General features: G+C 48.1%; 1 protein-coding gene across 2 annotated transcripts in view; it reads right to left on the bottom strand.

Moving 5' to 3' along the window:
• Positions 1 to 11,912: 11,912 nt before the first annotated feature.
• The window catches only part of Rcor1 (REST corepressor 1), a 93,203-nt gene continuing 87,791 nt past the window's right edge, over positions 11,913 to 17,324 (bottom strand). The window contains exons 12-13 of one of the 2 annotated variants that reach the window (XR_009593144.1): positions 15,779 to 15,874; positions 11,913 to 15,179 (exon numbers count right to left, since the gene is read on the bottom strand). Coding sequence is in view for 1 of the 2 variants with exons in the window: in XM_021645037.2 (XP_021500712.1) it covers positions 15,833 to 15,874 (42 nt within the window). In the remaining variant the exon portion in view is untranslated. Of the gene's footprint in view, positions 15,875 to 17,324 lie in introns of both variants that reach the window. The other variant, XM_021645037.2, reaches the window with a different exon arrangement.

Here is a 17,324-nt window from a genome sequence, read left to right as displayed (position 1 = left end):
GGGTAGATAAATGTGGGAGCCCCAGGAGAGGCTGCTGTCCCTGATGCTGTTTGTTGTTCTTTGTTGGAACTCAAAACTAATCAGCAGAAGTAGTCTAGTGATATCTATGTCCTCCTTCCCCTCTAACCTTCTCTCTCTCCTACCTAGCGCTGGAGGGTTGGCAGGGATAGGGGGTATAGGGAGGTAGATAAAAGAATCCAATAAAGTAGCCAAAGTCCAGCCACACTGCCCAGGGAGGAGTCATCTGAAAGGCCTGCATACATTACATGTAAATGTGTATAACAAACTACAGGGAAACGCTAGTGTGAAAGGAAACTGAATCACACAGAACACTCGTAAACATCAGAAGTAGCAGGAGCAAAGCAGAAGACAGAACCAGGAGAAGGAGCATCAGAGAGGAGGGCGGAGCAAGCCGGCTGAAATACTGCAGCCCAGGAGAATCAGCAGAACTTTAGTTCTCAGCTGCGTTTGTCTCAGAGTGGGCAATTTTATTTCAGTTTGTAGTTTGTGTGTTTGCTTTTCAGAAAGGGTTCCTTGTGGTCCACAGGTCACTATGTAGCTAAGAATGATCCTGAACTGATCTTCCAGCTTCACCTCTAAAGTCTGGGGTTAACAGGTATGTGCTACCATGCCCAGCTCACTTGTTTTGAACATCAACAGTATAAATGTGTCAATTAAATGAAAGATTATCAGGGCCGAGAGATTGCGCAGTAGTTAAAAGCACCAAGTGTTGTTCCCAGCACCCAGGCTCACAACTATGCATAACTCTGGCTCCAAGGGAAAATCCAATACCTCTTCCAGCATATATGGGCTCCTGCATGAACACACACAGTAAGCAAACAAGTTTATTGCCAAGCATGGTGGCGGGAGGCAGAGGCTCTCTGGTGGATCTCTGAGCTTGAGACCAGCCTGATCTACAGAGTGAGTTTTAGGACAGCTATAGCTACACAGGAGAAATCCTGTCTCAAAAAGAAAAACCAAAACAATAACAATAAAAATAAACAGATAAATAAATAAAAATACAAGATTATCAAGATTAGATTAAAAGACAACCCTTATGTCAACACTGTCTATAAATTCATTGTTTATACATAATAAATATTTAGTATTTATTACATATAAAGAAAAAAGACTGGATACAGAAACACCTTGATAACACAATCAGAAGCCAGGGGGACCAGGCATAGTGGCCCAGGCTTGTAATCTTAGAAGCCAGGAAATGAAGGCAAGAGGCTCATTTCAAGGTCATCTTTGAAGTTAGCCTCGGTACATAGATGTCTCTGCAGGTTAAGGCACTTGCCACCAAGCCTGACCATCCTGAATTCACTTCCCAGGACCCACACAGAGAGAGAGATAACAGACTCGTGCAAAGTGTCCTCTGACCTATTATAAGCCACAAAAATAAAAATGTAACTAAAATGGGTATCAACAAAGTCAAAGCTATGGTAACATGGGCCTGATACTCCATGGCAGATAAAGTTACAAGGGGTGAAGGGTCACTGAGTAGTAAGGAGCCAACTTCTCCATGAAGCATGCGCACTAACAGAAGCTTATCAAAGACACGTGGACAAGGCCTGACGAAGCCAGAAGGAAACACACACCACCACAGCTGTGAGCCCAGCACCACGGCCCGGCCCAGCCCAGTGTCGCCTGGCTTCAGTCTGGGGCCGTATAGTTACACCTTTAATCCACTCTGTGTGCGTACAGGCTTACACCATTTCTTGGGGCGAGGACCCTCCCCAGTGTGCGGTCTTGACCGCCTGTGTGGGTTAATTGACCACAGATGCAGCAAGGACCCTCCCCAATGTGCACGGACTTAGTGCTCGGACCATGTTCTGGTAAGTGTGTCTGAGCCTGAGAAGAACCCCCTACACTGCTCTGAACACTTGGGCTTCATCTCTCAGGTCCATCTGGTCCGTAGGCTGCTTCCTTGTGGATTTCCCATCCTGTGACCTGACACAGTATTTAAAGTGTGTTACTAAACTCCTGCTATTTCGCCTTTTTTCATTTTAATATTTGCCTAATATATTTGGGCGGCCAATGTGGGCAAAAGCATTTTCAACGATTACATTCCCTCAAAGAACTGACCCTGTGACTGTATTAGTTACTTTCATCCCTGTGATCAAATGTAGAGGAATTTTAATTCAGAACATGGCTTTGCTGGCAAAGGATCACATACAAAGACTAGGTCTTTGTGATCCGGCTGGAATGCAGACAGGCTGGGAGGTGGTGGCACATGCCTTTAAACCTAGGAGACAGAGGCAGGCAGATCACTGAGTTCAAGGCCAGCCTGGTATAGAGCAAGTTTCAGGTAAGGAAAGCTTAGGTCCAGGCTGGTGGTACGTGCCTTTAATCCCTCTGGCTGGAGCACAGATACACCTTTACAATAAAGGTAAAGTTAGTTTGTAGAAGGAAGCACCCATGTTTGAAAGTGATGTTTAATTGAGTGGCAGACCAAGTGACGAATCAGAGAAAGATTTGACAGAATAGGATATGCCCAACTCTCAAGGGCAGAGAGAGGAGAGGGAAGCTACTTGAGGAAGCAGCACAGAGAATGCGAGGGAGGAGGCAGTTTTACTGGACAGTTGTACAGAGACAGGTTACAGAGAGAGAGAGAGAGAGAGAGAGAGAACAAGCCAGAGAATGAGAAGGAGCCAGAAGATTAGAACAGATTGCTAGAGTTAGTTTGAGGCCAAGCAGAACAATTCGACCAATTCAGAGGCTGAGAGAGAGGGCTGGAGAGTCGGCTCAGCAGTTAAGAGCAAGTAACTTGGGGCGCCGTGGTTAAGGGCACTGTCTACTCTTGCAGAAGACCCAGCTTGGGTTCCCCGGACCAACATGGTAGCTCATAACCGCCTGTAACTCCGTATGTCCCTTCCTGACATCCACTGGCACCAGACACGCACACAGGACACATACATACACACAGGCAAAGCACATGCATTAAAAAAAAAAAACAAAACAAAAAACATTTTAAAAAAACTTTGAAAGAAGCAAGTTGAGGGAAGGAGGGTTTGGTTTTGGCTGAGAGTTTCAGGCGCACAGTGCACCCTGCCGACAGGTAGGGAGGAAGGCTGTCAGCCTGCGGGAGGCTGCGAAGCACGTCACATCCGGTCAGGAAGGAAGTGTAGAGATGAAGGCTGGGGCTGAGCTCATGCTGTCTCTGCGTGGTTGTGTGCGCATGCGTGTGTGCTACAGGCGTGTATGGGGGGTACGCTCGCCGTGCAGGTGTGTGGAGAGGTTGACACCGGGATGTCTTCCTCATTGGTTCCTCTGCCTTACTTAAGACAGTGTCTGTCGCTGAACCCGGATGCGCCACTTGGGCTGGACTGGCCAGAGTGCCCTGGGATCCATCTGTGTCGCCTCCCGGCGCTGGGATCGCAAACGCGCTGCCCGCTCCAGCTTTTGCTGCGGGTCAGAGTTCAGGGCTGTGCGTGCTCAGCAAGCATCTGCCCACTGAGCCATCCTGCCGGCACCCTGCTTCCTTTTTACTCCGTTTGGGACCTAACCCCATTGACGGTGCCACCCACACTCACGGTGGGTTTTCCCTCCTCGGTTACAGACCTTTCCGAAAAGGTCTTCCCAAACATGCTTAGATGTGTTTCCATGGTAACCATAAAGCCCATCAAGTTGACAAAGAGAAAACCACTGCAGTCATCATTACGTAGTCATCTCTGTCTACTGCAAAAACACACTTAATGACTCGAACGTCCGTTTTTTGGAATCCAGCCTGATGACATACGTCTGTGACGCCTGCACACCGGTGCAGACGCAGGATGCGAAGTTTGAGGCCAGCTTGTGTTACAGGTCAAATTCAAGGCCAGGCGAGCTCTGCAGTGAGACCCCAAGAAAGCAGACACCGGCGGCGTCTGCTCTGCTCGCACCTGTGACCCGGCATTCAGGAGGCTAACTAGAAGGCAGGTCACAGAGCACCCCAGACCAGCCCGCCACAGGGCGTGCTCAGCCGGCTCAGAGAAACATCTCCCCTCAAAATAGAGCAGGGTTACTTTATCTGATGTGAGCGTCTTTATCCCTGGTCTGCTGTGGAGAACACTGACGCAGAAAACCTTTTTGCGTCCTTGGTTTTCTTTTTTCCCCCCCATTTTCAGTACTGAAGACTGAATCTCGAGCCGAGTGCATGCTAGGCAGATGTTGTACATCCCCAAACATCTCTTTACCTTTGACCATCTCATCAAGCTGTCCAGTCCGGTCTCAGGCTCATTGTACTCGGAGCAGGGCTTGAACTCACAGTCCTCCTGCTTCCTGGAACTAGGACTGTAAGTGCACATCCCAGGCCCAGATTTGCTGGGTCTGAAAAACACAAAACTCTCCAATTAGTCCGCATTCCACGATGGGAGACTTTTGGTCTATCTCTGTTTTAGTCACCCACACAGCGCAGAATTTGCTGCTAACAAGTGGTAATTGCTCTGCAGACAGCTTTCAGGAGGGCGGAGGGGAGCAGGGCGAGCTCATGAGCTCACCATGAGGTCACCTTCCTGCCTGGGTTTGCAGCTGCTCCGAGTCTAGGTTCCTCCTGTCTGACTGCCTCTGCCCTTTAGTTTCCTGGTAAGCTTCGATTTTTTTTTCTTTTATTTGGTAAAGCTTTTTTGTTTTTTTTCCTCTATGGTGGCTATAGCTGTTTTATAGATCATGTCTATTGCCAGCTGATTAGATCAATAAAATATTGCTTTCTTTTTCGTGGTTTTATGCTATCCACTAATAATCTGTATATTTTTATATTGTCAACTTGCTACTATGATTATTGAGCTAAAATCTCATTGTTGCAGGCTGGCTTTGAACTTGCTATGTAGCCAGCCAAAAATGATCTTAACTTTCTGATTCCCCTGCCTCTACCTCCAGGGTGCAGTTGTGTGCTGCCCTGCTAGGTTCATACAGCGCTGGGAATCAAGCACAGGACTTCCTGTGCTGAGGCAGGCACCCCACTAACAGAGCTCCAGCCCTGTCAGCACCCTCCTGAAGCTATCCTATGCGCTGAGTAAGTCATTTGTGGGATCAGCGAGTTGCTCAGGAAGCAAAGGCTCTGACCGTTGAGCCTGGTGATCTGAGCTTGATCCCCAGAACCCATGTGGTGGGGAGCTTTGAAGGCAGAAGCAGGAAATCACACGTTCAAGGCCAGCTGCAGCTACACACAGAGTTCGAGGACAACTTGGACTATATTAGACCCTCTGAAACAAACAGAACACATAGAATGTATCTGTAGCGCTCATTTTAAAAACTCTATTCGGGGTGTTTAGGCCTCAAGCTCCCTTCCAACCTCCCGTCCCTACATAGAGAGAGGTTAGGGAGGAGAGAGAGCCCCTTTACTTCTCCCGGCTGTTTAGTCAATGGCTTCTTTTGGGGTTACACCAATCTCCATCAACAGCAGACATAACCAAAAATCTTCTCCAAGGTGCTGCACCAGGGACTGTTAATTTATATCCTCAGAGCCCCAAGCCACACCCCTCTCTATGCTGTGGAAGGTTGTTCCCAGCTGCGAAAGCCACGCCCTGCACGAGACAATTAACTATAGCCCAACTAAAACCCCAATCTTGGGATTAAAACAAAAGCATTTTTACAGAGTATAACTGAGTTTACAAAGAAACCAAAACTGCTATTATGTTTTTATCAGTTTAGTCTTTGTTTAGGAGTTTCGCTAGGTAGCCCTGGCCGGGGCTGGGCCTTCTGTCGTTCTGTCATTTGTTTCACCGAGCACAGTATCTGACTGTCACATTCAGAATTCCCCCACACTTCAAAGGTGTGCAGCGGCAAGCAAGGCGCACCGTCTGCTGTTGAGTCACTGTGAACACTCTGGTTGCTTCTACAGGTTGGCCATGATGACTCCTGTTGCAGCTGAGGGGTTGTTTTGAGTACTTGCCTGCATGTGTCTGTGCACACACATGCCTGGTCGTACAGAAGCCAGAAGGGATGCAGGCTTCCCTGGAAAGGGAGTGGCACACGGTTTCGACCTAACACCATTTGAGGGATCATTTCTATAGGGAACCAAACCTTGCTCTCCAAGAACAGCAAATGGGGAGTCACCTTCAGCGTCCCCTAACCCCTAAACAGGGTCTCTCTCTACATGGCTTTTTAGGGCCAGGCTGGCAGTCACGGATAGGCCCATCCAGGCCTTAGAGACAAAATGGGGACTTCCTAACTCCAGCATCTGATGCACGGGGTTCTACAAGGAACAGTTTCCCTACTCAGTGATGCAACTGTTCTGGATCAGTTTGGATAAAAGCTGGATCTACGTTTAATATCATCTCCAACAGAGTTTAACAGATGCTTACAAAGACGTCATTGGGCTGGCAAGACGGCTCAGTGGGCAAGGGCGCTTGGCAACCAGCTTCCTCTCATCAGATCAGAAGCTACGTGGCTAGAACTGACTCCATCCGGTCATCTTCCACTTCTGCACCCATGCTTCAGGCATGCATGCCTTCCTCCCCAAAAAAGTTAAAAAATAAAAAAAATATATGTATATAGAGTTACAATCTTTCGGATTCTTACACATTTTTTTCCCTGGCTTTTTAACCGGGCTTACTGAGCTATTCAGAGAAGACCCCATTGCTCTGGATGCTCCCTGGGTCTTTAGCAAGATTTCCCAGCCCTTCCTCCCACACCTGAGCCCAGTCACTCCCCCGACTCCCCCGAAGAGCACTCGTTTTTTACAGTGGGAAGCTGCATTCCCAGACCACGGCCTAGGACCAGCTCCGTGCCCCAGCCTGGAGTGGGCTCATCCCACCTGGCTACAGGCTGGTTCACCGGAGGAATCATGACCCCAAGCAAGTCTGTTGGTATAATGTTCTTTTAAAATGTATATGCCTTACCCTTGTTAATTCAAATGCTGATTCCCCCCCTCCCCCAACTCTCTGGTTTCAATCTGGATTTTGCATTGTGATACTCACTAAAGCATCCTGTCTCAACTCTTGTGTAAACAGGACACAAATAAAGCAACTAGATACAATGTTGTGCAATGGGAGGTGCCAGAGCACAGGAAAGAGGGGAGGAGCTAGAAAACAGGAAGGGGCGAGAAGGAGGAGGAGCTCGAGGAGGGAGTGCACGAGGAGAGCAGCTTGGAGAACTTGGAGCATGAACCAGACCTAAGATTTCACAAAAAGCAAGTATAATGTGGGAAGTCTAAATGTTAGGAAACTGAGGGCATGGAGGTTTAGGAGGGAGTAAATATTGCCCAGCATTGTGTTCTAGGTTAACTAAAAACCCAGTCTCTATGTGGTGATTTGGTTTTACAGCTGCTGAGGATTAACAGCAGCGATACCAGAAGTTAAACCCATAGTAAATATCAATAACTCTCTACAATACAAGTCAGGTTCGGTCTCTTGAAGTGAGCCTGCTTCTGCCTGCACGCAGGCTCTCTGGGCTGAGCAGGAAAGAGGCCTCTGGTTGTCCTCTGGCTTGTTCTCCAATGCCAAGCCTTTGTGGCCACAGGCACCAACCAATCTGGTCACAGGAAAACACCTCTCTGCCCTGCTTGGAGGATCTCACCTCGTCATCTCCCCGACTGGAACTTGGGGGCTTCTGTGGCTTCAATTGTCTCCATGCAGACTCCAGAACCACCTGCTGATACCTCAACTCAAGAAGTTGACTTTCCCTGTCTCAGCCACTTAAGCTACTCACCTGTGCTCGGGCAGGACCTAGGGCCAGTGCTCACCTGGGTGATTTTGCCTGCATAGACCTTGTGTTGGCCTTGGCAAGGTCGCTCGTGTGGCCTCCTCAGCCTTTTCTGAGTCCCATGACCTCTGGCGGCTTTGTACATGGGCCTGGTGGTTGGTGGCCGTGTTGGTTGCCTCTAGCCGGTTGTCTCAAACTTCCCAGGATGTAGAGTTCCATGCCACCCTTGTGAAGGCTCCACTGACCAAGGCAACTCTGAGCCTGTTCAGAGCTGACAGGCGCTGATGTCTCAGTGGTTGCTGTATGGGAGCTGGTGGAACCTTCAAAGTGGAGGCTGGCCCAGGTCCTTGGGTCTGTGGTCTTGCCCTTCTCGTGGATCCTGTTTGTTGTTGATCCAAGGTTCTCTGCTTACCCATGGTAGCTCATTCTCTCATACAGATTCTTGCCACTGTCGGCCATCTTGATGGGATGGAGCCAAGGGGCCCTCACCTCAACCTGCATTGTGCTACATGCACTTTCAACCTTCAAAATGCGAAGTGGAAAAAGCCTACTTTTCTTCCTAAGTAGTCTGTACAGCAAACAACAAAACATGCTAACAGTTAAGGGAAAATACAAGGCACACAGGAGGGGATTCCATGGGGAACCATAACCCCGTGATCTTACTTAGAAAGGCTGATGAAGAAATGTCACCAGAGAACCCTGAAGCCAGGCCAAATCCCACACAGGTTCCTGCTAGGGCTATCTGGTGGCACACAGGGTTAGCCCAGACTCTGGCCTCAAAGTGCATGGACTGCATACGGCCTCAGAGAATCTCAAAGACCTACCTGAAAAGGCCAGGGTGGGAAATACACCAGAAATTTCCTTAAGGTAGCCCTGAACTATGGCAGGACCCACGGACACACACACACACGGTCTGAAAATAGCTGGTTCTTGAGGACCTCTCTTATTCAGAGGTGGTAGTGAGCATCAGAGCCAAGGTTTCATCTAAAGGTCAGCGAGTGACAGCTAGCTCAGCTCCCCCAGGGGTCCTGCTAGTTGTTTATAGGATCAAGGAGTCAGCCCCATGCTAAGCCTCTGCTACACACGCAACTGGGTCTGACCATGGCCAAGCTCACTATTCTTTCAAGGAGTCACTCTTCCTATTTATAGATGAAGAAACGGGCTTGAAATGGTTAAGGAAGTGCGCAGGCTCACTACACTTCATGACACAGGGCGTGGGTCGTGCAGTGGCGTCCGAAGAGAGCTTGCCGTGGAGCATGGCACACCTTGTCCTAAGGCTGGCGCTTGTTAGCTGCGAGACACGCTTTTCCAAGTCTTGGTTTCCTCTTCTACAAATGAGGGACAGCAAACGTGTCTGCTGCCTGGCAATGGGAGGCTGTGAGGAGCAGTAGCAATTCAGAAAATGAAAGATTAACGTGTGTGTGTGTGTGTGTGTGTGTGTGCACATACACGCAAGCTCATGTGCATGGCGGTACTGGGGATGGAACCCAGGGCCTTGTATACACCAAAGAAATGACCCGTCACTGAACCATACCCCACCTAGATTTTAGTTTGTGTTTTTGGAACAGGCTCTTGCTACACAACCCAGGCTGGCCTTGAACTAAATTCTGGGTTAAAGTAACTTTGCTATAGGTGGCAGAACTCAGTAAGTCAGAGTAATGTTGAGAAGGCAGAAGTCTAAGAACGCTGCTGTCTGGAGGAAGTGGAGGGTGATGGAAGACCATGAAAAGAGCTGTGGCAATTAAGGGAAAAAGCAAGGCAAGGTGGTCCTGGGGCATACGGCGTAAGGCTGGATTCAAGAAGGGCCGTGCAGCTTTCTATGTGACAAAGGAATCATTTTGAAAGGTTCCTAACTGGGACTAGAGCTGGCTCGCTGGTTAAGGCCACTGGCTGTCTTACAGAAGAGGCTCTGGGTTCAATTCCCAGCACCCACATGGCAGCTCACAGCCGTCCATAACCATGCAATCCGAAGCCCTCTTCTGGTGTGCAGACAAAGCACCCACATACATAAATAAACGAGAAGGTTCCTGACTGTGGGGGCGGGGTGGGAGAGGAGAGTCATGCTGGGAATGAGACGCTGGTGAGTTTGGCTCAGGTGCCACTCCAGCAAGCGATGCCTGGTGGCAGCAGTGGAGGGACTGCAGGTGGACTGGTCAGTGTCCAGCTGCACGGGGGACAGGTGCTGCCAACCTCACAGGTGAGAAGGGAGAGAGAGACTCAAAGAGAAAGGCCTGATCAGGATGCACAGCTGTGTTCACTTGTGGGCCAAGGAGAAAGGGCACACAGCCCAGGACCGAGATTCCCGCATGAGCTGAGTGCAGACAGCTCGGTAGGAAGTCAGGGGATAAGGCAAGAAGCAGGACCACTTGGAATGTGTGCACAGCACACTCTTCCAAGCCACACCTCAGCGTCTGATGCCTGCACTTGCCCCCTTTAGTTTTGCTTCACTGGCCCCCACAAGCCCCCACCGGACACTGAGCACTCTCCAGGATGCTGCTCTCAGGGTCCCTGCAACACTTCTTCTCAGGACCAACTCGGGACATGGCGGTGCTCCTGTCTGCTCAAGAGTGTGCTCACGCTTTCCCTGGACCACAGCCTTTCTTTTTGTTATTGTAGGGCATCAGTTCTGAGGCTGCTGGGCCCCCTCATTCTTACACGACTCCCAGCTGAGGCAGAATCACACCAAGAGGGTTCCATGCACTTACTGCCTGTTTGAGGGAATGCTGGCTTCAGGCCCTAAATTCTCGCTAGCAGTCACCTGCTGCTACCCAAAGGTGCATTTGTTACATAAATGTTGCAGGATATTGATCCCATTGTGAATCCCAAAACTGTGAACTGTAAACCCTGTTTCTTTGGTGTGGTTGAGCCCTATCACACACCTTTAATCCAAGAACTTCCTGTTTATTGTAAACGGGGTTATGGTGTGGTTCTCCCAGCCCTAGCACACACCTTTAATTCAAGAGCTCTCTGCATACCAGTTCTAATAAAGTTAACCTTAGATCAAAAGGTGGAGCTGGAAACCAGCTGACATGGATTGGAGGGGAAGGAGGGACTTGGAGTTGAGGGGTATTTAAGACATCGTGGGGACGAAAGGGCTATGAGCTCAGGCTCTGGCTTTAGCTTAGGCTTCATCTCCTCAGCTCCCTGGCTTTTTGGGTTTTGATCTAGCAAGCCTTTGGCCTTGTGTTTTTTTTTTTTTTTTTTTTTTTTTTTTTTTTTTTTGGCCTTTTCCTCCTGGGCTGTCAGCTGAGCTAGTGAGCCTTTTGGGTTTTTTCCATCCAGACCTGAGCTGAGAAGGAAGGTCAGCTGGGTGCTTTCTCTGCCTCTCTGAGCTAGCAGGTGCTCACCCCAGCATCTGGCTCCTGAGTCTTTACTGGTAAAATACAACAGTTTGGGAGATTCTTTCAACAAACACATAGGCTTAGGTGAAACTTGGAACGGGTGGGAAGTGAGGGAACCCTTGAAAGGTGGGTCTAACAAAAGCCTTCAGGTCACTGCGGACCCGGGCTTCCTGGGAGTTATGGCAGTGCTGGACTTTGGTGGTTCTTTCCTGTTGCTCTTTATTGGCTGTCCTGGACATGAAGGGACGGCCTTGCTCTGCCACAGGTTCTATCCATCATGCGCTGCCTGCTCCTTGCACTGGTCAAGGAGGGCCAACAGGCTACACAGTGAGACACTATCAAAAAACCTGAAGGCAACTGGTCATGGTACCTTGACAACTGTGGGCCAATGAGCCTTCCTACATAATTGATTTTCCTGGCATTTGTTAATGCAGAGGTCAGGCACTGGTGCAGTGCCAGGAAAACCTTCCATTCCGGCTAGAAAAGGGAAGGCCACAGAGGCTGCCGACATTTCGCACACTGCTTGGGTACTGAGGCAAGCGCAGTTTACCCTCTGCTGAGCAGAGGCCACAAAAGCAGTGGTCTGCCTCTTCACTGCCACAGACCAGGGGCTACGCAGAGCCCAACCTCTAGGACCAGGCCAAAGCCTGGTCAAGCTAACCACAGAAACACTGCTAGAGGAAGATTCCTCCCACCCAGCCTTTATACGCAAGACCTCAACACCACAAACTTTATTAAAGAGACGTTGCAGTTTGATGCCAGCTATAAGCTAATCACATAAAACGATTATCAAACTATTCTGGTAGAGCAAAAAGCTAAAAGCAAGAGTGACTCCCAGCTGTTTGTGGTAATGCCAGGGCGATAACACAATTGGAAACCCAAAGCTGCTCGGAAGGGGAGAAAAACACCCCATTCTGTAGGAAGGTGGACATAAGGACGCAGAAATTTGTTTTTGTTTCATATTTTATTACATCAATGGCTTGAAAATTATTTAACTTCAGCAAATATTGGAAATAGAAAAATGAATTCTGCAGAATTTCACAAATAAATTTCCCAATCTCCACTAACAAATGTTGTAATTCAATGAATGGCTAAGCAGTTATAATGCTATGGACATTCACCACAATGACTGTGCTGAACTAGAAAACAAGCAAAGAAAGACATGGAAATATTACTTACAACAGCATTATTACAACATAGTTTCTTTAAAATTTAACATGGATTTCATCACTTCAAAAGATATACAGCATTTCCGTTATATTTGCAAACTTAACCTTATACATCTTTTAAAATCTTGAAAAAATTTTAAGCAATCTGAAAAGCACTCAGCAAAGTTTTAAGTCTACGTAATGGAATGCTATCCACTCCAGTATAAATTTTCGTCTTCGAGAAGGTGGCTGTAAACAGTCATTATTTTACAACATGCATAGACTCTACTGACCTTCCTTCTGAACTGTAATTGTAACGTTCCTGCAATTGTGCTTTGCTACAGTGAGGAGAAGCTGCAGAGACCTGGGAGTGGCGGGAGGAGCGCTGCACACCATCGTTAGACTCAGGTGACCTAACTGCCGTTAGTCAGTCTGAGGCAACGTCTACAGGAGTCCTGGGTCACTAGGTGTACAAACAGGACAGACGAGAGGAAGACAGCCCTGTTCTGTCTTTCCTTTGCTTACGTGAGAGCAGGGTCCAGGTAGTGTAATGCACTGTTTGGCTTATTTTTGGTGTGCAATTATACCAATAGTCCATCTGATATTTAGAAAGATAGAAGCAGGGTGTAGTTGAAATTTAAAGTGACAATGAACTCACTTAGAGTGGTGTGTAGTACTGAGGAAACTGTACATAAACAATAGTCCTCCGCAGTAAGTTTTTAGCCTTTTGTTTTTTGATTAAGGTTTGTGACCATCATTGGGTGGGTCATACAAAAACTACCGGAAACCATCTTTAGGGAGCTGTCTCGACAAACAAACAAAGAGGCAGTGGTGTGCTACACGAAGCTCCGCTCCTGCCGACACAGCACCGAACTGTGGGACACTGAGCTGATCAGCACAACTGAGGCCTGGGACCCCGTTAGAGCTCTCCTGCAGAGCTGATCACCGCTGCTGACCAGCCAACACAATATTCAAGTAACAGGGTGTTTAAGTGGATAAGGGAAAAGAATTACCTAAACACTTTACACGTTTACATAAAATTAAATAAAACAAACTTTTAATGCATACGCAATACAGTTTATATCTTTAGGGATCTCTAAACTAAAAGTTAGACTATTATTTGTGACCATGATACTATATTTTGCACAATAACTTATATTTAGAAGATTTTCCCACAAAAATATATAATTATGACATTCACATTGATAATTTTTAAGAACACAAAGCTTAAGTGACATTCCATCAGACTCAGGCGTCACGTCCCAAACCTACCCCGCTGATGCCCCTAATTTTTGACATGTTGAACAGTCACAGCTCAAGACCAGAGCCCTCGGCTTTCAAAGCTAAGTGATTTCTTGGATTTACATCACTGCAGACTGTGTCATGAAAAAGTTTAAAACATGAAAACTATTCCAACAGCAGCCAGGCAAAGACCACTTTCCCCCTTCCGTCAAATGAAAATGGCATGCCTCTCTCCCTTGAAGAAAAAGGCAAAATCAGCTACACTGGTCATACTCAGACCGACAGCTGACTCTTCATGGCTGGAGGCCACTCAGTGCTTGGAACCAGGAAGGGACAGGACAGAATGAGCCTGGGGCCTGGCACAGCCACTCTGCTTGCCACACCATCCAAGATGATGAATAAGTCTAATCACTGTGGAGAGGGAACAGATCTATCTTATGGGAAGTAGTCTAGGCACAGAGACAGACACGGAGCCACTGGCAGAGGACATGCAGAAAGCTAGGTGAGCAGGGCTTATCAAGTGCTCTAGTGTCCCGGGAGGCCTGTGCAGCGTGTAGGCGGACCCTGCCCTATGTTTTCTTCCCCCTTTCAGCAGGGCTGATGGAAACACAAAAGCTGCCCGTGACTAGTGTCACTCTGCTGCCTCCCTGGGTTGGGACTTGGGGCTGCGCCATGGCTCGCACCTGTTGCCAGGCTCTTCTCCACCAGTGGGCGCCTACTATTGGACAGGTTGAAGAAGTTCTTCTGTACTTGCCTCTGGAATGACCCTCCTCCAGACTTATCAAAAACAGTGTATACCCCACCCCCAATCTAGATTTCTATAGCTGAACCTCTTTCTAAAGAGAAAATCAGCCACATTTTTAAAAGGGGGTGGGGGAGTAGGGGAAAGGTGCTTAGGAGTCAAAAACATCGAATTTTAATTGCATATTTTAAATTCTTAAGAACTCTGTTCATACCTTAAAGCATCAACTTTTTTTTTTTCTTTTTCTTTTTCTTTTTGGTATTGAAAGCAGGAAAAAAAAATCCAACTGCTGCAAACAACAAAAGATATTTCCACACGGTTAGTGCAGCCTCAGCTGGCCATGCACGCTAGAATGCCGCCTGACCGTCTGCAACTCAAGGCCCTGCAGGCCCACAGTCTGCTAAGAGAGCAAAAGTGATTCTGGAAGTCTCAGAACATCTTAGAAATCTTTGTTTGTTCCCAGTCCAAGCAAATGGCATTACATACCACTCTTTCGATAGTTTTCTTTCCATCCTGGTCTCACTAAGCAACACATCCATCACTTTTCTGTCCTCTCTGCTGCTAGAAGACAGGGGACGGTGTGTGTGAACACACCAGTACACACATGACACAAAGGGACACATGGAGTGATAAACGATGGCCAGGCGCACTGTTTAGGATGGTGTGCAGCGTCTAGAAAACCACCCCAGCTTCCTATTATCTTGTACTGAGCTGACCTGACGTTTACAGGCTGCACTTAGTCAAATCTGCAGGCGCTCTCTCCATCTGCTACACCTCAGTGATGTCATCTTTGGCAAGCAATAAACTTTAAATAAGACACTTGAACAGAAAAGGGATCGATAACATGGTTGCCAAAAGGAGAAGGCACCAATTCCAAATGTACAAGCACCAGGTACAGTGATATGAACCAAATCTCTCAGAGTTGGGTGATGATAGTGGTAGCTGGGGAGTCAAGAAGAGATGGGGTGCACCCACATCCTGGGATTACAATGCTGAAGGTTGAAGGCAGAAAGCGTTGAGGTCCACGTTCCCATTAAGCTACAATGTCCAAGGACAGTTGCTGCAAATGAGCTTTTACCACTTGGAAAGGGAGAAAAGGGAAAGAGTTAGGGGAGAGAGAGAGGGGAGAGGAGCCACCTGACCTATATATAAACCGTAACTCTACCCTCTGTTTTGAAAGACAGGAGCTGTATCAGGAACCTTGGTATGATAAAGGTTACGATGTGGTCTGCCAATGGATTGTGATTTCCAAAGAAGCATGGTATTACTTAGGTGGCTGCCCCAGAAGAGAAGGGGAGAAATTTTCTAGAAGGCCTATAGGGCCTTCTGAGAATTACACTATGCACAAAGTAGAAACTGCAGGCCATGCAGGAACAGAGCTGGGCCTTTCAAGACTACCTGTTCTGAAGCTGTTGACTGGGAGAGCTGCCATTGTTGGGGCTCAGGGGAGCCAATTGGAGGGTAGGTCCCAGACTCGAGGGAGGTGTGCAGGCCGTGGGTCCCCCAGCCCTTAGGCAGAATGAGATGCAACGGAGCTCTCTGGGAAGTCGTGCCAACATGGAGGAACGAGCAAAGAATTAAGGCAGATGTAGCACAGGACTGGAAGTGTATGCCTTTTTTGGTAATAGCTGCTTGTCCACAGAGATGTGATGCAGATGGCTAGCGATGTCTTGGAATACCTGATATCTGGGTAACACGTCGTCCACACCAAGTGTTCAAGCTACCAGCAGGTTTCAGGAGGCAGATGCGTATCTTACGTCGAGGACAGAAGCAGCCTGAAGGAGGGGAGAAAAGAAGGAATGAGAGCAGCAGTCAGCACACACTGCCTCTGGTGTCCTCACAGACCATACAGCAAGCACGTGCAGGACGAGCACTCGTGTTCCAGGGAGGAAGCCCTGATTCATCTTGGACCAGTTTCTCTTTCTAAGCTTCAGTTTCCCTGTTTGCTGAAGGTGTGAAGGTGTGATAATGATGCTTTCTCGGCCAAGTCAGACACATGAGCTACGGGTCCTGTCCTCAGGGCTGCTCAGGCAGGCCTGTAGTCAGAATTACATGCACTGGCCAGAGGGCGGCCCTGACACCCGGCTCCCCAATAGCTGGTGGCTCCTGCTGGGACCCTGGACTGTGGAACAATCTTCCTTAACAGATGAAAGCAGTTTTTCATTTGCCTCTTTTGTCTTGCTACTGGGGAAGCAACTGGGCTACAAATCCAGAATCTGAGAGCGTGGTTCCTGCAGGTGAAATGACACTCTAAAGAACAGCTAGCGAAAGCAGCTCCTCTCTAGAGGAAGGCCACAACTCTTGGTCACTCTGACGTTAGGTGGCAATCTCTAACCCATTGCTCCATCACCCTCCATAGTGGATCTCAGACCTCCTGGACTGCTCTCCCTTCTTTAGGAGGAAAAAAGTCTTTAAAACTGACAGGTCTTTGTTTTAGTGGGACTTGTGAAAATCCTGATGTTCTCCATCCTGTGTGAGGATAGAGATCCCTAGCTGCTGGACACAGGATAAACAAGCGGGTGAAGTCAGCAAGTCTCCATGCTCTGAGCGCTGGCCAGACAATCACCAGCATTCTAACAGCTCAGTCCCCAGGCTCTTGGTGAACTTGAATCATCACAAGCCAATTTCCTTCTACAAACTAACCTCAGAACAGCAACAGAAGGGCTGGGAGAGAGGGCTGTTGATGTGACAAGCACAGAAGGGAGGCTGGCAAGAGAACTCAGGGGACAATGAAGTTCACGCCACCAGCTCTGATGACCTGAGCTTGATTCCCAAAGCTTATAAGTGGAAGGACAGACCAGTAGGAAGAAGGGAGATAGTTTAAATGGCCAAATGACTGGAAACAACATGCAGGTAATACCCTCTGTTTTGTCCTGTCTTATTTTTAAAGAGAAGTTACAGGGATGGTCCAACAGCACAAACTCTAAGACGTCACTGGTTGGCATGAGCCGGTTTCAGGAGAGCATGAACACACTGGGAGAAGAAACTGAAGCAAAACTGCCTGCAAAAGAACTGGCCTGTCCAGCATGGCAGTGGGCCTTGACTTCACCCACAGATTTCTCAAACCACCTCTATCAACACTTGCTCTGCCAAGCCACAGTCCTACTGATCTTGTTTCCAAGAGCCTTGGGAATGGTATTAGGAAACATGCTAGAAAGCTTCCATTCTTGCAAATTCTAACTCCTTTTCTCCCTGCCTCTAACTTTTCTAGCAGGGCAGTCAACA

The sequence above is a fragment of the Meriones unguiculatus genome, chromosome 7, assembly GCF_030254825.1.
Source record: "Meriones unguiculatus strain TT.TT164.6M chromosome 7, Bangor_MerUng_6.1, whole genome shotgun sequence".
In the NCBI taxonomy this organism is placed as follows: domain Eukaryota; kingdom Metazoa; phylum Chordata; class Mammalia; order Rodentia; family Muridae; genus Meriones; species Meriones unguiculatus.
The sequence above is the reverse complement of the archived record's forward strand: the minus strand, read 5'-3'. Positions and strand labels throughout refer to the sequence as shown.